The sequence below is a fragment of the Centropristis striata genome, chromosome 19 (genome assembly GCF_030273125.1).
Source record: "Centropristis striata isolate RG_2023a ecotype Rhode Island chromosome 19, C.striata_1.0, whole genome shotgun sequence".
In the NCBI taxonomy this organism is placed as follows: domain Eukaryota; kingdom Metazoa; phylum Chordata; class Actinopteri; order Perciformes; family Serranidae; genus Centropristis; species Centropristis striata.
In genome coordinates, this window is record NC_081535.1 from 17,744,647 (window position 1) to 17,766,479 (window position 21,833).

Consider the following 21,833-nt stretch of genomic DNA (forward strand, 5'->3'; position numbering starts at 1 on the left):
ACGAGTCCACAAAGTGAAACATTGCAATTTCAAGCGAATGAAAAAGCCACAGAAAATACTGGTCAATGATACGACACCTCAGGGTGCAGGGACAGACAGATAGCTACAAATCATAGACATTATCTCAACAGCAGGAGAGGGCATTATAAGAAAAGCGGGAGGGCAAACGATTTCTTTCATCACTGATCAATTGTTTGATCTATAAGATGTCAGAATATAGTTGAAAAAAAAAAGGCCACAGCAATTTCCAAAAGCTTTAAGGGAATGTCATTGAATTATTTATCCTGTCAGACAAACACTTAAAAGTAAATAATCCTCACAACTGAGAAGCTGGAAATAAGGAATGTGGGGTTGAATAAACTTTAGCAACTGCCAAATTAATTTTTTGTCCAGCCGCTAATTGATTTTTCAGCGTATTGTTTCAGCTTTTAATTAAAGCAGCAGAAAAATGTCACTTTCCACTGCAGACAGCACCCCCCCAGTGTAGGAGAGATTCTCAGCTGATCACTGTTGCACCACTGAACAAAACTGCCATGACATCATCTTCAATGCGACGCTCACTAAATCCTTTCATCTGCAGTGGTGTCAACTGTACAGCATAGTATACAGTGTACTTTTGCAGGCTACTCTAAAATCTGGGTCGAGTGAATAAAAAAATCAGGGTCACTATTCACGGTGGCTTGGCTATTTTGCAGGTTTGTTCCGGATGTCCCGTGTTGCAACAGTGACAATTTTCTCTGATCTGCACTGTTCTAACTCCACCTTCTAGTATTGACTCAGATTGCCTGAAACCTCAACTGAGGTGGGGCCAAAAACGTGACTGATACTATGCACGACTTTTGCAAATGGAAAACCCCAAAAAGGACCGTTTAGCCATGCTGTACCATGCAGTGGAAACATGGCATTTGATAACTTTATGACTCTTCTATAGCCTATTTATGCCACTGTTACATCATGTTTTATTAAGTCACACATAAACATTTCAGTGGTTTTATCATGAAAGTAAAACAAGAAGCACACAGCTAGACATGAGACAATTTAAGCAGCATTTTGATCATTTTTCTATTCTTTTTGCAGTGCATCTTTCAAATGCTTCATCCTGATTTATTTATTTTGAAAACTAACTAAACCAAACGAGTCAATAACATTAAACAAATTTAAACCTCACAGGGACCGGCTCGAAACTGATCCAAACAACAGCTCAGTCTGTAGTTCTGCTGGGTGAGAGATGGAAACTAGAACAGTAACACATCGCAGCCTGCAGCCTGCAGACAGTAGTCAATCAATAAAAACACACCTTAATACAATATTAATCACTTTTAATCGATCCAAATTTTTCAAATGGATCAAACTCAGACTAATGCATTGTGATGCATCAATAGTGTTTTTTACACCCCTACATACCCCCATCATACATTTATGTACTTGTTAAAAATTGATATGTTGCAAACCATCACCAGCAAGTGCATCGAAGTGTCTGGCTGAGAGAGGCATGAATATACTTAAACCATATATCAGAGGCTTCACTGAGGCCTTTTTGCTGCTCTCCTTATAGACTAAAGAAGTGTTTTATTTATGTTTCTCTCTCTGCAAGACCATGTCTGTACTTCATGTTTGTGTGAGGTTTTCTCTTATTCTTGGTGTTTAGTTAAAACATCTTTTCAATGTGAGATTGTTGTCTATAGCTTTTGTTTGATAAAAGTTTTTACCCAGTGGAGGATGCTGTATAGAACAAGTTATTATACATTCACATTTCTTTAGTCTGGTTTTTGTTCAGGGATTCAATTTGTGACTTTTTATTAAAGTAGCTGGAGGCCTTGGTGACCCAGTTCTCTTTATAGGCCATTAATGTGAAACAATTTGGAAGATCTGCATACGTGTAATTGGTCTACATAGAAGCGTGCCGAGGCCAAATGGATGGAACAAGATATGTCAAACCTAATGGTGAGATTGATTTTAAATGTGGTCTGAATAATCATGTACCCCATGAGGAGTGATATCAGTGTTTTGGTGACCTCTTTAACATTACCCTGGCTTCACCATCATGCCAAAAATATTTCTGGAGACAAGAAATGTAACAATGTATTTGGTAAATTGGCATGAAGTGCCTCCTTAGAGGACATTATTCATTTACTGTGATATTAACTGGGATTAAAGTCAAGAGGGGCTTTTTAGGCGACCAAAATGTAACATTTACCTTTCATAAACTCAAAACACGCTGTGACGGGGCCAGTTTTGGAAGATGAATGACAAGGTCCAAAAACCAGTTCACTGCTGTTTAAAAGTACACCGTTTCATTGATACGCTCACTACATCTCTAGTCTGACTGACAGGCCACCATGGTCGCAGTGGAAAGGTAGCCACGCCCTAAAGTATACTCTGCTTTATCGTCTATTTTTACTTTAATTGGGACCATACTTTTGGTTCTACAAATTGAATATCATGGTGTTGAAAGGGACTTAGAACTATCAATTAACACCATGAACACATGATGTAAATATGTAGGTAATAAATCCAATGAGAAGTAATAATTTTCTCCTAGACTTTTATACAATCAGACTTCTTCTTACAACCAGAAGAGTTGCCCCCTGCTGGCCATTAGAGAGAATGCAGGTTTAAGGCACAGGACAGTTAGCGATCACTGAGCCCAACATCGTTATTTAAAAGCCCCGCCCCCCCAAGTCACACCCACACCTGAGCACATGTGTGCAGTGGTTTTTATTAAGTGCTTAAAAAGTAATAATACTGATTTATTTAAGTTGCCCAGACTGGTTTCTTCAGTGCGAACTAGTTCTGTCACATGAATGATTCAAAAGTAGAAGAGAATTTATTCAAATTAATTCAAACAAGAATACACTTGTTTTTGTCTATGAAATGCACTAATTTCTGGTGATTTCCATATGATTAGAGTAATCATATGCCAGTTTGGCAGACATTGCCAAACCCTAAAGACACATTAGCTTTATTTTTTGCCACTTTGAGCAAAGCGACTCAAAAACAGAATACAGTGTAAAATATCAAGATGAGAAAAGCTACAGTAGAGGAATGTGACTTTCCTAAGTTAAGGTAACCAGATATTGTTCGCCTCCTGTAACCCATGACGACTAAACTTGATATCTTGCAGACATCAAGAGTACCAAACAGCCTGTCTGTCTCTTCTTTATATCTCTTTGTGCATTGGCCATTGACGGTCCAGCCCACTGAAGCTCTGTTTTCATTCCACTGAAGATTTGTAGGAAGGAATGGCAGTAGGTGTTATCTGTGTTTATTTTAACATTTATATCTAACCCTCTGTGTGGCTCTCATGCTGTGAACGAGCTTCCCCCTTGCTGTGACCTAATCCTAAAACCATTGAGCCTAACGACCTTCCATTGTTGCCATTGTAATCTGTCATATTAATGAGTTTCATATCACTGGGGGCAACCAGTACTTAGTACAGAGCCACTTCAGCAAACTGGTCTCCAGTGCCCTACTTTTTACATCATTCGATAGACGCTGATCTGGGTGTGACCTCTGCCTCTGGAGCCACGCTGCACTGGTTCACTGCAACACAATCTCACCTAGACCTTGAGGAAAATGTAGCAGCCTGCTTAAAAAAAAAAAAAAACTACCCATCCCAGAATCCCCTGCCCCATCCATCTTTCTGCTGTCACCTGAAACGGGAGCCCATGGTAAGGTGACCCCCACACCATGATGGAACAAGGAGGGCCATGTCACTTTGTGAAAACCTCCCCTCAACCATCTGGCACTGCGATAATAGAGCTGGAAGCAGGTGAGCGTCGGAGCAGAGAGAGAAAGAGTCTGGATAATTTGTCCTCGCAGCCTCACTGTAACCTACCGACGACCCCGTATTGAAAATGGGCCATTCTTTTGCATCAAATTGCATCCATTATATTGTCCTTGAGAATGGGAGAATTTCAGGCATGAAAATCAATACAATAGAGACGAAAGGCATGAAATTCTCTCTGGAAGTGGGAGCTCCGGCGACACAGTGGGTGCCATTGTGCCATAAACTTTTCCCCCCAAAATGGTTTCATGCCTCATGTTTCTGCTGCCTCTGCAGCTATGACCGCAACAGGCAACAATGAGACATGAGAGACATACGCAGTTTATTGATATTCTGTGAAGCAGATATAAGCAGTATGTGACAGTTGGCTTTTTTAGGGTGGTTTTGCTTTTGGGTATAAAAGTATTACAGCTGAAATGAGCCAAGGAAGCACAGACATAGTCCATATGCCTATAAACTCTGTTCCAGTAACTGTGTCTACAGTAGTGGTTCCCACCCAGTAGGGTTGCTAGACACATTTTTGAAGGGTTATGAAATGATTAACTAGTTGGAGCAGATGAAAAATATATACATTTCTGTCAAATGTCCTTTTTAAATTGCAAAATATGAGACAGTTCTCCCTCATCAAACCTCTTCAACATCCTCAAATGAAACAATCTGCAATCTGATGGTGAGGAGCCATACGGAGATATTGCATTGCTTAAAAGGAATTTTGCAAAATAAAAGTTTTCTTGGCAAAAGTAAGATGAGAAGATTGAAGCTAATTATGAAGCTACAGACCGAAGGCTTTTCCATCATGCTTTAATGCTACACTTGTTACAGAAAATGAGCCAAGCAATAGTGTGATAGAAATGAGCTTTTCTACGCTAAAACAAGAGTAACATTAAGTTGTTAAATTTTACTCATCTAGCATTTGCTTCTCCACTCTACTCCACAACTTGCTTAGTCATTACTAACCTCAGTGATTCTGTGGCTTGCTGCAAGCTTATTTATATGGAAGTTAATTCAGAAGTACAGCGTTGGCACACAGAAAAATGGCAGCCGCTCTTGCTCATTCATTCATTATCCTAAACCGCTTATCCGCACTCTGGTCGCGGGGGGCTGGAGCCGATCCCAGCTGACATTTGGCACGAGGCGGGGTACACCCTGGACAGGTCGCCAGACTATCGCAGGGCTGACATATAGAGACAGACAATCACACTCTCATTCACACCTACGGGCAATTTAAAGTCACCAATTAAACCTAAGTGCATGTTTTTGGACTGTGGGAGGAAGCCGGAGTACCCGGTGAGAACCCACACTGACACGGGGAGAACATGCAAACTGAAGAGCAGCAGGCGGGAGGCGAACCGGCGACCCTCTTGCAAGAGTGGTAACCACTACACCAGCGTATAGCCCCTGCTCTTGTTCATGATTATTTTAAATCAGAACTAATTCTACTTGAATTCTAATTCTATGCAGGGGACAGTTAGCTTAGCATAAACCGGCTAGCCTAGCTCAATCAAAAGATCACAAAATCATCCTTGTTTAATCGGTACAAAAGATGAAGTGTAAAGAGGACAAATCTTAGTTAAATAAGTGTCAGGTTGCACAGCAGCTGATGGAGACAAGAAATAGTCCCACATGTTACTCCCAGTAAAACTGCATCTTATAAAGTGTTACCACAATTTGTAAAATAAGACATTTTCATACATATTCCCAGTTTATGTCCATTTCCTCCCCAGACATGAACAGTATTTCCCTTGCTGAATAACCAGTTCACACTGTGGTTGCTTTGATTTCATATTTTTATTTAAACTCCTATTTCCAAAGTAATATTCGCCACAAAATGACAGCCTTTGTCATATTATATGTAATAATATAAAGCCAGTTTCCCACCTGGGAAGAATCAAAGTATAGTACCACCATTTTCCTTTCAGGAGCAGTATTCATTTCAGGACCACTGCCATTAACATCTTGGGGGGATGAATATATAAAAAACAACATACATGAAAATAAATAATTTATACAAAGTCTCTAGTTAAACATGCAAATAAAGTGACAAATCAACGAGACAACTGTAATTATGCACAGTAGGACAGGAGGTTTTAATGACTTGTCCTAGTTTGAGTACTTGCCTTGGGTTACCATCAGGGGGAAAAATGGAAACGTCAAAGACAGGGTAAAGTCAAATAAACGGGCTGGAAGCAACAATGAAATCACATGAATCAGAACATTGTGGAGAGCTAATATTATCCAGAGACTGAAATTAAGCATTAATTATACTGTATTTCAATGCAGGTTACTGGAGGTGGCCACCAAGCAACACTGGTGGACTGAAAACCATGTATGTTACATAAAAAGAGGAATATCTTTTGGTGATCACTTTTTCTCTTTCTCTGACCTTTTTTTTTTTAAATTCACAAACACAAATCTTTTATACAAACCCATTGTTTCCAGAAAACAATGTTGGTCAAAGTAAAACGCTAATTTATAAGATACTTAAAACTCAAAATTATATAAGTTTTCTGTTAATGTATGTCTTCCAAGTGTTGAATATGAAGTTATTTCTAAGCATTCAGTGCAGCAGTTAATGAACCAGAGCAGTGTAACGCTCAGGTGTTTAAATTGACCTTTTCTTCGTAAGCAAGAAAAAAAAGAAATTTAGGATTATCCATCGCCAGTGTCCTGAGCTCCCCACGATAACAGAAGAGGTGTAACTCGACATGTGCTGTGGAAGCAGGTGAAGCTGCTCAGGTGTGAAATCTCTACAGGACTGACTGTACATGAAGTGGGCGCTACTGTGTGAACTGTTAACCAGTACAGATGAAGCTTCACAGTCTGGAAGCAGAGGATTTATTATGATATGGAGAAAAAAAGAGAGGTTGTGCTGCATAAAAAGATACACCAGTCTGTACAAGGTCGAGGCACTTTCAAAGCAGCGTGCACATACTATAAAGGGCAATGCGCACACACACACACCCACCCACACACACACGCACACACATGCCGTCAGTCGTTTTTTTTCTATACTGAACGGGGATGAAGACACGCACGTCTGCTGCAGCAGGTGTTTCAGCCAGAGTCCATGCTGAACAGCTCGATGCCGTGCGGGCTCCAGTGGAGGCCGACTCCAGAGTTGAATACCAGGGACCAGACGTAGGGGATGAAGAAATCCTCCGGCTGGTCTTCCTCCACGTACTTGAACTTGAGCTCCGGAAACTTCTATACACATAAAAACAGAAGCAACACATGCAAAGAACATTTGTAGGATACAAAACCAACACAGTGACAACATTTTATATAGAACAATGTAAAGATGCAACATGGGGTTAAACGGCAGCTACACTTTCAGACAGGATTTTACAAATCTGGACATGGTGACAAACATTTTATCTTGTGTCGCAATGATTGCCAGGAGCAAAATTAGACCGTTCACGTTAATCAACTGCCAGGAAGGCAAGATCGCTGTGCAGCTGCGCTCAGTAGAATTACAACCCCAATTCAAAAATAATTGGGATGAACTATTCAGATTTTCTGAGAAGGCAGAAAACTGAAATACTTCTGGGAGGCAGTACCGAACCTGACTGCCAGAGTTTTAGGAGTTTCTTTGGAGATTGTACCGATACGGTATGTCTTCGGTACAGCACTGGACAGGACACTGAACCCTATGTCAGCAAAAAAGGATTTGAATAATAACATTTAAAGCAAAGAAGTGCATCTTGCTTAACTGGAACAAGGGAAAACCCCAAACATTCGCTTTGTTCAAACAAATTCTGAATGAAACGCTACAACTGCAACAGCAATCATACTGTAAAGAATAAGGGGGGTGTCTTTCTGAGAACATGGGAACCCTTTATGGACATCTGATCAGACGCCAGCCCAGATTATGTAAAATAGTTAAAACAGTGGCTGTAAGACAACCCACAATACTTTTTATTTTATCTTTATTTATTTGTTTCTTCTAATCCAGCCTGAATGTAATTTTTATTATTTTATCTTAATTCTATTTCCATTGTACTCTGACCTGTATATGTATACGTTAATGATAAAAATCAATAAAGAAAAAAAGATGAAATGGGATGCTGAGTAAAACTTAAATATAAACAGAATGTGTCATATTTAGAATGAGTGTTTGTAATACCAAAAAAATTACTTTTCCAGTTTGAGCATTCGATATCTTGTCTCAATAAAGGTGGCAAAGATTTTACAATACACTGCATTTTGTTTTTATAAATTTTTTTTACGGAATCCCAACTTTTGGAACCAGGGTTGTAATTATAAACTAAAAGTTTCTGCTCCGTACCGTGACAGCAGTAGAGTCAGATTACACTCATCACATGCTGGGTTCAGACGGAGGGTCCAACAAGACAGACAAGTGAAAGGCTGAGCCCCTATATGGCAATAATTCAGAATAAGTGAAATGTCTGGTGTACTTGTTAACACCAGCTTCATCACAACTTTGTGAACCAGTGGGAGAGTTTCTTCACTGTGACATCTCTTCTACCAGGAATGTGTACCTATACATATATTTCATTGGCCATCACACTTGGCTGAGTTGTGACAGAAGTTGAGCAGGGTTCAACTTTTCAACCCAGAATTGTTTTTATGTAACGTGTGCGGCATCTTATTGAAATTAATGAGAGTATTTCACACAGTGTTATTGCTGGTCTGAACATGGCCTGAGACGTCAACACCACCAACACACTGCCTCCAGCCACACTGGATGACAACACCTCCAAACACATTGGATATTTATAAAGTGCTGTGACCAACGCAGTGACATCTCTGTTGCTACACGGGTAGGTTAACTCGTTCTCAGTAATCACTCTCCATCAGGTACAGTAGCTCACGGGGAATGTAATTCCATCTGTCTGTGAGGTAAAATTGCTTACAGCTGCCTGCGGGACAGGTATCACTCTGTGGTTCGACCACTGACCTCTTAAAGGGACGGCGTAATGTGCTAATGTCACCTCAAGACCCCAGCAGGTGACTGGATATCGACAGCCCCGGTCCGACTGTCACTCAGGGTTTGTTCAGAAACTACCCAGAGATAAACGAGCAAACAGACAAAACACATCAAGTAGATACATATAAAAAAGAAACAAAAGGCAATCTAATAAACTGAAACCAAACAAAGGGCTGAACTTTACAGAGCAGTCTGTCAGCCATCATGACTTGATTGTTTAGAGCTGTGGAGAAGTGCTGAGTAACCTGATTACTTGGTAATAGCCACTCGACCCTTCAGGCCTCAGCTTGTCATGACACGGCTTGTTAATGGACAAAACACTCAGTGAGTGGGACAGTGAGAGGTTATCGAGTTCATACTGTAGGGCCTCAGTGTTGATTATGTCTGGGGCTAATCCACCGGGGGGAAGAGAAACAATTGTGGCTGTGGGTTGTACTACAGTATGTTGTGCATGCTTATTATAATGTTTTATAACTGAATTTTAGGGCTGAAATGATTGCTTGATTAAGCAATTTGTCATTGAACAGGAAAATCTATTTCACAATTTTCATAATTGATGACTCAAAACTTCACAAGTCCAGTGTCTCACATTGGCAAGACTTAAATGTCCTCAATGACAATTAATTAAATATCTATGGACAAAATAAGCAATTCAAATAAGTTTTGGGATCTGGGGGACTATATAAGACATTATTATTTGATTATATTATGGCATTTTATGGAGCCACAACAACAAAATGATAATTAAATAAAACTTACAATTTCTGATGGTCAAGATTTACATCTTCAAATGTCCTGTTTTTTTCAACAAACTGTCCTCAACCCCAAAGATTTTGACAATGATTTAAAAAACTGGAAAACAGAAAATCCTCACATTTGAGAAGCAAGAATCAAATATTGGTTGCCTTTTTTTTTTAAAGCAAGTAAAATAATTGATTGACTCAAGCCCCTTCTGTGAAAGGCCAAAATGGACAAATTTATGAGCCAATATTGATCAGAGTTGTTGGAATTTACGCATGTTTTACGATATGAAAAAATTATATTACAGAACACATTGCAGAAAACAATGCTTGGGGTGAGTAAGCTATTTATTTTATATTTTATGTATTCTTTATATAAATAACCAGCAATTGACTGATACTAAACAAACAGTACGGATGTCTATTAAGCTATTTTTTATTATTTTGATTTATTTATATTTCTAGAATCAGTTGACAATCTCATGCACAGTGTCTTTTTTTTTTTTTTTAACCAGATATAGCGCTCCTCTGCTAAGTGTCTGCATATGAAATAATGGATGTGTTATTTTCTGAAAGGTACTTGAAGCCAACAGAAACCCACCTAACAGCAGGTAGGCAGCAAAAGAAGAGCATCAATAATACAAGGGTACCTCATTATATCCTCCTGTCTACACACGCATGTATATGCACACACGCAGCCAGTAATCAGTCTGCGGTGAAAGACAGACGCTGAGGGCCTTTATGCGATGGTCCCGGTCCCGTCTATTGAGTCCCGGCTGGCTCTATTCACAGCCACACTATCGGTATCATAATGGCACAGACAGAGGGGCTACGGGGGTCACAGGCCATATGCCAGGCTACTGAGGCCAGACCACACACACCCCGCCATTGTGATGGCTAGACACAATGCGCGAGCTGTATTATCGGGCTGGTATTTGTGTGTAGGTGACTGTCTCGTAGGCAAGCTTACCAACTCATCAAATGTTTATATGACACACAGACGCTGACGGTTACTCAACACAGGCTCACTTTTACTTGATAGCATAGCGGACGTATTGCAGTATAGTTTCTAATTTCAAGAGGAAAACTATTTTGTAGGACTGCTTGATTATAGCAAAAACCATGATCATGAGTGCTTTGATATGGAGATCAGGAGCATAAAATAAATAAATAGTGCTTTTAACAGTAGATTTTCTTGAATTTTAAATATAATTAAACAAATAATAATAATAATAATAATAATAATAAAATTAAATTAATAAATCACAAATAAAAATGCATGCACTAAAATAATATTTTTTTAAAAATCAAAATAAATTAAACCACAATAAATTTTAACTTAAGTGTCCTAACTCTAAAACTACATATAATATGTGAAAATAATAAATAAAAATAGATTAAACCAAAACTAAATTAGATCAAATATTTTTTCGTGCACTGCCACAACCTACTGAAAACAACTAAACCTATATTTATTTTGTCAAACTATATTTAACATAGTAACACAGTAACTCTGACTGGAACATTTTTTTTCTGGCTAAACAGAATGCAGCACGATTATCAATTTATCCCGATTATCTTCCTTTCGTCGTTAGAAACCAAAATCTAGATTGAAAACAAAACAGCCCTACTATTTTGTTGCTATTTAGCAGCTTTGTTGACTTATAAGCACAAACGAACCAAAACAGGAGGCTGTTGAGCTGATTAATGTCCTGCCATAATCATCTTGATTAATGAAATACAACCAGTTATGCTAATTATGTAATTAAGATAATTAAAGCATTAATCAGGAAACACTGTAGTGTCGACATACACATGTGTGGTATTAACATTGTTTCTGTGTAAAAGCATTAAGAAATGAAAAGTTTCCCTCATTAATTTGCAAATATATGGAGACACGCTCCTAAAAACATCATCTATATGAAGAACATGTGCTGTAAGCAGTAACTGCCATGTAATGTTTTTAAGTTATTGTTTTCATAAGAACATGCCTTTAGACAAACATAAAGACAATATAATGTTGCACATTGTAGGTTTGTGTAGAAACATGAAAAGAACAATATTTCAGCTTATATGTTCTCTCAAACTGCGGCTGAATTGCAGCTGAATATGAGGAGCACTTTATCATGACCTCTGAAGGCAGCATTCACAGTTCACTGCAACAAGCGAAACAAATCAGAGCTCGACTATAAGCACACAAATGGTCTTTTCACAACCACTTCTACGTATTTGTGAGCACTTTATGCCTCTGTAAATACAACTCTGTAATTAGACGGCAAAGGCAGAGTGTTCCTTTCAACCGCCTGAATTATCCAGCGTTTTCTCCTAAAAACACTTAACATTCAGATTGTTCTCTCAGGCCTCTTGGGTTTTTTGTCATGGAAAGTTCATACAAGAATCACCATTTTTCACAACATCTTAAAACAACCAAACTGATAAAAAAAAAAAAAAAAAACTATCGTTGTCCATACTGGCCCTATGAAACACCATGTTATACACAACTATGTTCTAAAAATACAGGCACCCCATATAAACATTGACTTCACAACAGAATTGTATTTAAGCTGAATAAAACTTACAATAAAATAATAAAATGCTGTTTAAAGTAGACCTTCGATGCAAAGAAAATTCAATGTTTTTAATTAGAGTTGATGAGAAAACTTCTCCAGCAGCCAGTCAGCTTAAGCTACATCCACACTACCGCCTTTTCATTTTAAAACAGTGTTTTAAAACAAAAATGATCTCCGGCCTCATGACTACTTCCGAACTAACTTCCTTCCATGCTAACGCGCCTGAAAACAAACATATCAAGGATCCTTCACGTACACTGAGCAAGACTGTGCCGGTGTAAACATGGGGGAAGGCTGGTAGTGCTGCTGGACACAGGAATCGTTGCAAATTCATCCAATTATAGCTTAAATTGCATTATAAAATGCAGAAATTACAGCTGTTTCTGGCCTTCTTGTCTATGCTAGCAACTGTTGTGCAGTTAATTTCTTATTTATGCAAAATGTATTCAAGTCGGACGTTGTTTGGATCTTATCAGTCATGACATGTCCTTTTCTGGAAGCAAACATGGGTGTCTGAGTCATCATTTCCAAAGGCCTCAGTTTCTGCCTGCCTAGACTAAACTGCAACCCTGGAGTAAAATGGGGTCAGCAGCCCTTATAAAACCAAAACGTATTAGTGTGAATGTGGCCTCAGTTTAGCACAAAGACAGGAGGTAACGTCTAAAGGTAACAAAATCTGCCTATCAGCCTTATTAAACCATCAACTGTTGTTTATACACTTAGTTTTCGTGCAAACAGAACCAGGCTAGCTGTTTCCAGTCTTTATGCTAAGCTAACTGACTCAAGCATATGTAGCGTACCTATATAAGAGGTTAATCAATCTTCTCATCTAACTCCAAACAAAAAAAGCAACTAGGAATGCATTTCTCAAAATATCAAAATCTTCCATTTATGATTAAGGCTGTCAGTGTGGTGCCACATCAGTAAAGCAAGCAGTCATCTCACAAGCTGTCAAGTAATGCTGGGCTTACACCAAACGATTTTCACAGTTCGAGACTAAAAACTGAAAGTCTTCAGTAAATCTAGGAGTGTTACTGGAGTCACGGTGCGCTTCCGTCACCTTGATCGTTAAGTTTAAGGTAGTAATCTGCTCTGTTTCATATCAGTGTTTTCCTAGTCTTGGGTTTGCAATCATATCAAACGCAAGTCGCAGTGACGTAACTCAATCAACAACCAATAGATGAGCGGGGGAAAGGTTCCAGACCGGGCAGTAAAACCACTTTGACAGGAAAAAGTAACATCACAATAATGCTAGTAAGCTCAGTCCTAAATAAAAATATAGTGATGTAATATATTTATGGCCACAAGTGGGATTTTTGGGGACGCTGTTTCTTAGTAAAGAGAACAGTAAGGAGACCCAGTTAAAATATAGAAATAAATATATAGCCTACATAAATAAGTAATAAATAATCGATAATTAATGTACGATAAATAAATGAAAGTTGATAGAGCTCATACATATAATTTTTCAATTAAATAAATTATAATTAAATGGGACATAAATGTATATCATTAATTAATTTCTAAATTTTCCTTTCCTTAATTCTTCCTTATGTCTATTTTTACAGTAAAATAGTCTACTTTTCATGTCAGAAAAACAGAAACCCTTTTTCAGCTTTGTGAGGGTGAATTTTGTGGTGTCTTCTCCTCTTTTAATTTTTTCCCCCAACACAAACCACTGCACACACTAGAGCAGCTGGAGCCAAAAGCTGCTTCGCCTCCATTTGTAAGTTTTTACTAAGAGCATGATGGGGGAAAAATTGCACGGTAGGAAAAAAATGCTGAAAGAATCTATTTGTAGTCTTGTAAATAGTGACCCTGCAAGATTCACAGTCTGTCTAAAATCTCAGTCTGAGACTAGGCTGGGACTAAAAACTAAACACTAGTCCTATAGTTTTCCGGGAGTCTTTTCCAAATCTTTTGAAAGTCTTTTTGGTGTATAGGTAGCCTTACTGAAAGAAAAGTGAAATTGATGCACCCTCTACCATGAAAACAAACATCTTATATCGAATTGAGAGTTCAGAACAAGTGCAGGAACATACAGTCCCCCTGCGCACACAGACGACCATTTCCACTGGATGCTGAGCACAAAATGAGAAAAAAGAAAAATGGTCCTTGAATCACAATGGCCAACATTTTTCCTCCTACTTCTATATTGGACAGAACCACCAAGGGATTTGGTGGGACGGGAAGTCTTGGATATCACTACGTGCCTCACAGCATAAAATGATCTTGATGTCTCTGGGAAAAATCTGAGCATCTATCAGACCATAGTTTATATTATCTCTGTCCCTTATTCTGTCTATACTGTGGCTTCCTCTCAGTGCGTATCTCATTTGGCTCCCTGTTGCCTTCTCTCCCTCCACCCCTCCTCTGTTTTGTTCTCAGTCTGGCAGCTGTCTGGGCCCACTTGGCCCGGGCTCATATCAGTTAGTTATGGGTCCTGGTGGGTCAGACCCTCGCCCCTGAACACAGACTGACTGGCTGGCCTCATATCTTCACTCAGGACTCGGTGTTCCCTTCCCGCCTCTGCATGCTGCTGTGCTGTCAGAGCTCGGTCAGACAGAGAAGAATGCGGCTAGGGAGCAAATATGAACTCACACAAACACACAGACACACACAGACACAGACACAGACACACACACACACACACACACACACACACACACACACACACACACACACAGGTACGTACACAAGCAGTGGAAGGTCATATTTCAAAATGAAAAATATTAAAACTAGTGATTCCAGCCCATGTTTCACACATAGAGAAATCCACCCAAAGATTTACAACTGCCAAGGAGGTTATGTTTTCAGTTTGGTTTGTCTGTTTGTCAGCAGAATTACAGAAAAACTACTGACCCCGTTTTTATGAAACATGGAAGGGTGCAGCATGGACCAACAAAGAAACCATCAAATTATGGAGCAGATCATGAACATGGAGACCATACATGAATTATTTCTCACTTTTATTAACATTGTGAGATAGGGCATATGTGCTGCATTCAAGTGATTTCAGAATAATCAGAAACTGCTCGAGGCGAGATCAATGTGAACTGGCGGGGTAGGCAAGACAGATCGTACGTTATTTGTGCGACTATCACCCGGTAATAAGAAAGAAATTGAACCGTATCATCAGAAACTCGCCTCTCACTGGAGTCCAACAGTAAGTGAATCATTTTGAGTAAAAGGCAGAACAACTTTGCATGAGTCTGCAGAATCTCTACAGCGATAAACAGCAACACCGCTGCGTCACTTATTGTACCCATACAGTCATGGAAAAAATGATTAGACCAGCCTTGTTTTCCCATTGCTTTCTCGTTCATTTAATGCCTGGCACAACTAAAGGTACATTTGTTATGACAAATATAATGATAACAACAAAAAAATAGCTAATAACAGTTTAATTTAAGAGCTGATATCTAGCCATTTCCATGGTTTTCTTGATAATGATTTTGGTTATTATCAAGAAAATCATGGAAAATGGCTGGATATCAGCTCTTAAATTGAACTCTTATCAGCTATTTTTGTTGAATTTTAATTTTTTTTCATGACTGTATTTATGGCTTTCTTTAAATCTTTAAGGTTTAAAAGGGCTACAAGGTGCCAGTAAGTTCTCCTATATTATTACAATAATCTTAATTATAGAGCAGCCATGATATTGCTGCCTTGTTCACCCTAAATTTTAGTTGTGTCAGATTTTGTTGAACCTGGGACAGAAGATCAGTAGTGAAGACAGGTTGTATTACACACCCAATCCTTTAAAGTTACTGCACTGTTTGAAAAAGGCTTTAGAATGAGAAAATGCATATCCCCAGTGTTGTCAATGTGTGGGAAAATAGTGGTGACTAGCCGTGAGACCTATAAAGGCCCAGGTAGCAAGTAACAGCTGGTAAGCCCTTCCCCCCCACCCCCTCCGTCCTGTCGTGAGGAGCCAGAGAGTCTGTAGGCTATCACTGCTCAATAAGGCAGATTTCAGCTGGTCAGGCTAAACAACACATTCCACAGGCACTGCCCATGAGAGCCACTCAGTCTCACACACCCTGAAACAACACACTCACACAAAGAAGGAGAGGGAGATGGTTGAGTGACGAGGCGCTGAGGGGGTCATCCCTGGGGTATTAACCACCTTCTTCTAATCTTTTCTTTCAGTTGGTAATTTACATGTCCACGTCTTTGTGTAAACGCTGTAAAATCCTTTAGGTAAACAGGCCTTTTTTTGTAGTTCTGTGTCTACAATGTTCCCCTCACCAAAGACAACATGGTGAGTAAAATCTAAACAAAACGCAACTGTCAGCTCCTCCCAACAAACGGATTTCAAGGCAGCAAATTTAAGTTGTGTCCACATATACTGTTGCTGTGTAAATGCTAAAATAACCGGCATCAACAATAATAGGAAAAAATAAAAAAAATTTCCTTCACTATCTTATTAACAATTATAGACTGTATGAAAATAGTGGATGTAGTCACTGTCATGTCACCTATAGGTTTGTGGATTGGCGTTCTGTCCATTTTGTCCATTGTTTTTTGCAACCAGTGCTTGTGCAGAACGGATTGGAAGCCAGAGTGATGCTCTACACAACTCAACTCTAGCATTTTCAGACTTCTTTACTCTGGAGATAGTTCTCAGAAAGCTCTGGTTTTGGTTGTGAAAAACAGAAGGCCAAAATAGAGAGAACGTTTCTTTGGCCAGCTTACTGTCGACATGGCTACAACTTCAGGAATTTAAAATTCAACACAGCAGATTAACCACTTGTTAACTCACACAGCATTCACATTAACTATTAATTATGAAAGTAACTACATGATAGAAAAGCTGCAACAATGATTGAAAACACAGCTGAATAACTTGCTCATATTCCTCTTGGGGTTTTCTTCAGAGCAACAAACACTCTTCTTTGTAAGCCCACTCCATGCACGCACACAGCTGATTGAGACACCATTACTCCCTTCAAAGAGCTTTTCTTAGTAATTACCAATTTATTGATGATCCCACGCAACATTAATTCAACCTATAGATTTTTGCATTGGGAGCTGTGTAGCAGAATTAGCTCATAAGGTGAAGGGAAGCACAAGGTAGAGAGACAGCTGTTTGTTTGAGCGATGGTACCATCAAACGGCAGGGACTTCTCCCAGAGGAGACATTGTCCAGATATACTGTTCGCTTCATGTCACCCTGTGGAGCTAGAAAGCACTCAGGTGGTGGAGAGTCAATGTGAGACTTTTTTTTTTGCACAGAAACAAAGACTGACACACATGGCTTCACACTCATCGACATGGAGATCCAAACGGAGAGGAGGATGCACGCCACACATGTTCCAGCTACAGCTGACTGCATGAGTGTGTGGTACAGGCTCGGCCCCCTCGCTGAAGGACATGGCAGGGTTATCCACATGGCTCCATGTGTAATTCTATGGCTCTTTGGTCGATCGCTACATTAGCGCTCCAAGGAGCCGAATGAGAATGAGAGACAGATAGAGAGAGAGGGAGCACATGGACTTGTGGCCACGCACCATCCCTCTTCCACATCGGCTAGCGAGACAAATGCCTTGCAGCCAGCCGCCAAGTATAGAACATGAAACACATGATGAAACATGCAATTAAGAGCTTCTGTGCTGGTGAGGAGCGGAGTGGGGAGACCGCTGGTTACATATTTCCTCACTGATTAATGGAGGAGCACTGGGAAGGGCGGGGGTTAGCGAACCCGCCAGGAGTGTTGGGAGTGTTGGGTAACGAGGCGCAGTGGCAGATTTATGTCCCCCCACTCCCTCCCCCAATCTTATGTGCCCATGACAAAGTGCCCCCCAGCCCCCCATCCCATCTCCTTGAAATGCCATTACATGTTCGCATGCAGCAGGCCAGCGGAGATGGAATGAAGATGGGCATTAATGCTAATGAGAATTGGGCTTTAGCCTTTTGTCTCATGTCCCAATGGCTCTGTTCATCTTTCCCTCGCCCCAGTCCATATCCCCATCCCATACCTCTCCGTCTCTCACCTGTCCAGACAAACTAATTCTCTTTCCCTCACCTCCTCGGCACCAAATCAGCCATAACTCGCAGCGTTTGACAACACACTGCACCCTCAACACATGCACCTTGATGTTCAATATGTCCCACTTCTTTTTTCTTTAGCCAGTCTCATATTTCATTGTTCCTCGTCTCCAGACTCGGCCATTACATCTGCCCCCCCCCCCCCCCGCTGCGTGTGTGTGTGTGTGTGTGTGAGAGATTTACCTTCAGTCTGTCTGTGGGCAGAGCCTGGGCTCCTTTCATGATAACTTCCTGAACTCTCTCAACTGACAGGTCACTTCCAGCCTGCTCCAGACGCTGACTGAAGAAGCCAATCACCTAAACGGTCACATGAGAGGAAACAGGAATTATAATACAGAACCCAAATCTTCTAAAACATGCAGGTGGTCTTATAGAGATGGTATAAAAGCAGCAGTTACATTTCTGAAATTATTTACAGACATGGGTTACTCACTAAGTTGCCGATAAGAAGATCAATACCACTGTCCGTTATACACAGAGCTACAGCCGGAGGAAGGTTAGCTTAGCTTAGTATAAAGACTAGAATCAGGTATAAACAGCTAGCCTGGTTCTGTCCAAATGGAATTTTCTACCTACACCTCTGAAGCTCATTTATTACCATCTGAACCCCATAAACCCTTGGCACATAGCTAAAGAGAAATAACATGCAGTTATACATTTTTATTAACTTTTACGTATATTTTTCTCATTTTTTTAGTATAATTTTAGTTTGTTTTCTTTCTTTTTATCTTTAGATATTAAAAATATTTAAATTTCAATGACACTTTCTGTTCAAAACTATCATACACCCATTGGCCACTTTATGATGTACACCTGTTAAACTGCTCATTAACGCAAATCAGCCAATCACATGGCAGCAACTCAATGCATTTAGGCATGCAAACATGGTGAAGACAACCTGCTGAAGTTCAAAACGAGCATCAGAATGGGGAAGAATGGTGATTTAAGTGACTTTGAATGTCGCAGAGTTGTTGGTCTGAGTATTTCACAAATTGCTGATCTAGTGGGATTTTCCCACACAACCATCTCTAGGGTTTACAGAGAACGGTCTGGAAAAGAGAAAATATCCAGCAAGTGGCAGTTCTCTGTGCCAAAATGCCTTGTTGACGCCAAAGGTCAGAGGAGAATGGCCAGACTGGTTCAAGATGATAGAAAGACTCTTCTCAGACAACAGTTACTCAAATAACCACTCGTTCCAACCAAGGTATGCAGAAGACCATCATGTCCAACCTTGAAGCAGATGAGCTACAGCTGCAGGTGACCACACCACCACTTTTTATTATTAATTAATATATTAACTGATTACAAAATATTGGTATTGTTCTGTTTATGTAAGAAAAATAAAATACTTGCTGATATAATGTCAAAATATTGTTAAAATTCAGCCTGAAAATAAATCCAGTATCAGCCAGGCTCCAGTATAAATCTCCCACCATTAAATCCTGTTCCTGTTTCTTAACCCACAGGATCTCATGTCATTTTGATCTCATTGAGGTTTAATACCAACTCCCAGTTCTGTCATGCAGCTCTTTGACTCGTCTAATCCCGCTGTTTGGAGATGTCACAGTGATGTTGCAGCAGCCACACCCTATATGATGACACTGGCTGCAACATGGAGATCTAAATTGGAACAAAGTGGCATCGTATGCCAACATATAGAGCGCTTTAATCTGTAAACGCTGTCACTGGTGAATGTTGCTAACATTACTTGTTGACAGAAGTTCTTTGAGAGTAAATTTGCCATCAACAGCCAACAAGATGTAGCCGTGGGTCGTTTATACCATGTGGACAGATACAAAGCTTTTATTTTATAATAATTTATAGCTTTTTTAATTTTATGAAAATACTGATTGAGAATCTTTGTTATGTATAATAAAACTGCAAAAGAAAAAAAGGGCTGGTGCAATAAAGTAAGGCTTCAGTGTTGCTTTGGTTTGAGGAATTATTTATTGTTCATTTATTATTTTATAGGTGTATTTCAGTTGAAAACAAGTGAAATTAATTAATTAAACAAAATAATCGAAACATGGATAAAAGTTGAGGAAATGCCTTTAAAACTGCATGAATTCTGCTTTGAGGGGAGTAAAAAAACCTCTAAACCCAATTCAAAATGCTACTAACATAGGCTTGGCTAATATGCCTATAGGCTACTCTCTCAAAGTACATACATGCAGTATTTCAGATTATAAATTCACCATAGGGTCTGTGCATGTTTCATCCCACTTAAAACGAACACTTCATTGGAGCTCAAATTATCTGATGCCTTCTGGGTTTAAGCCCAAACAAGAGATCAAGGAAACTGTAGTTTGCGTTTCCACTGCTGTGCTAGCCTCTTCCCTGGAGAAATGTTTGATATTTGATCATTAGAAAACTCTAGGTATTACTGATTCTTTTTAATGCTCTTTTTTGTCAAACCAACAGTGAAAAAACGCATCTACAGGCAATGTTTTCTCTGCTCACGCTCTGTGGTTGCTTAAGAGAATTCAAACACACCAAAGCCTGTGTGTGTGTGTGTGTGTGTGTGTGTGTGTGTGTGTGTGTGTGTGTGTGTGTGTGTGTGTGTGTGTCTGTGTGTCTATCTAATACTAATCTCTTCATTAACTCTGAAGGCCTCCCATATGGGGTTAATTTAGAGGAGCAAAAAAGCAGCCCCTCATCCTGAATCTCATGCTCGCACACACAGATTTGCAAGCACAGGGAAGGCTTCGGAGAATAGCCTCAGGGAGACTGACTTAACTGAAGGATTCTAGATAGCATGCTTCCCTCATACTTATGGATAACAGCAAAACCCATGGCTATGTATGCAGCAACCCCCATCCCTCACACACATACTCATACACACCAAAGCTTCCTTTCCTCCTCTATATGACAAATACAGCTATGAATGACAGCTTTCCCTCACACTGTTCCTTCCTCCCCCAACACTCAATGAATATTTGACACGCAGCCTCTCGACACAAGGGGACTGATTAATTCATCAATACTACTTAAGCTCACAGGGCTCAGCGTGGCGTACAGTCCAACTGCACACCATGTTAACGATGCAGTTCGCATATGTTCCAGCGCTGCCTGGCTTTTTGAAACTTTCCCTGCAGACTGAGAGGACATTCAGGGAAAATCTGTATAACCTTGATCTATGGAATAATTACCACAAATCAGCCACGAGGCGAAGCGCTCCCAGGCTCAAGCTTCTCTTAATGCACTTCTCTTTTTTTTTTTTGAGTGAGTACAAGGAAATAACTTCTTCGACTGACCGTGTCCAAGTTCTGCATGATGTCCTGGAAGGATGGGTGCGTCCTGAACTGCTCAAAGAGCTCCCTCTTGTAGAGCAGTGCGTACACCAGGTTGGGGTTGTGGTGTAGAGAGTTGCACAAGCAAGAGTTGATGATTTCCAGCATCATGCGGATCACCTCCTCAATCACATTCAGGTCCTGGGCCTGCGGGGAGAGGGAGGATGTAAAGGTTAATTGGTTTCCCACTACACTGGTTTCACTTATAATGGTGTTTTTAAATGATTGCTTCCTGATAGATTGATCAGCAGGGGGGAACACAGAGTCGGAAGAAATTGCAGAAGGGGGGAGAGAAGGATGAAAGTTGACAGCCGAGGTCTTAGTGAGGGACAGATAGGTGACCTTGGGAGCCACAGATCGGGTCATGTCACAATAGGTTTCCTCTGGGGTCAAAGACAGCTGTCAGTAAGTGACAGGTGACAGTATGGGGAGAGAAGGGTGTGGGAA

General features: G+C 40.0%; 1 protein-coding gene across 1 annotated transcript in view; it reads right to left on the bottom strand.

Moving 5' to 3' along the window:
* Nucleotides 1-6,111: 6,111 nt before the first annotated feature.
* dym (dymeclin) overlaps nucleotides 6,112-21,833 on the bottom strand; it is a 67,086-nt gene continuing 51,364 nt past the window's right edge. Inside the window, exons 15-17 of the mRNA XM_059358248.1 lie at nucleotides 21,351-21,533; nucleotides 18,280-18,393; nucleotides 6,112-6,991 (exon numbers count right to left, since the gene is read on the bottom strand). Coding sequence (XP_059214231.1) covers nucleotides 6,842-6,991; nucleotides 18,280-18,393; nucleotides 21,351-21,533 — 447 coding nt within the window. The 3' untranslated portion in view covers nucleotides 6,112-6,841. The remainder of the gene's footprint in view (nucleotides 6,992-18,279; nucleotides 18,394-21,350; nucleotides 21,534-21,833) is intronic.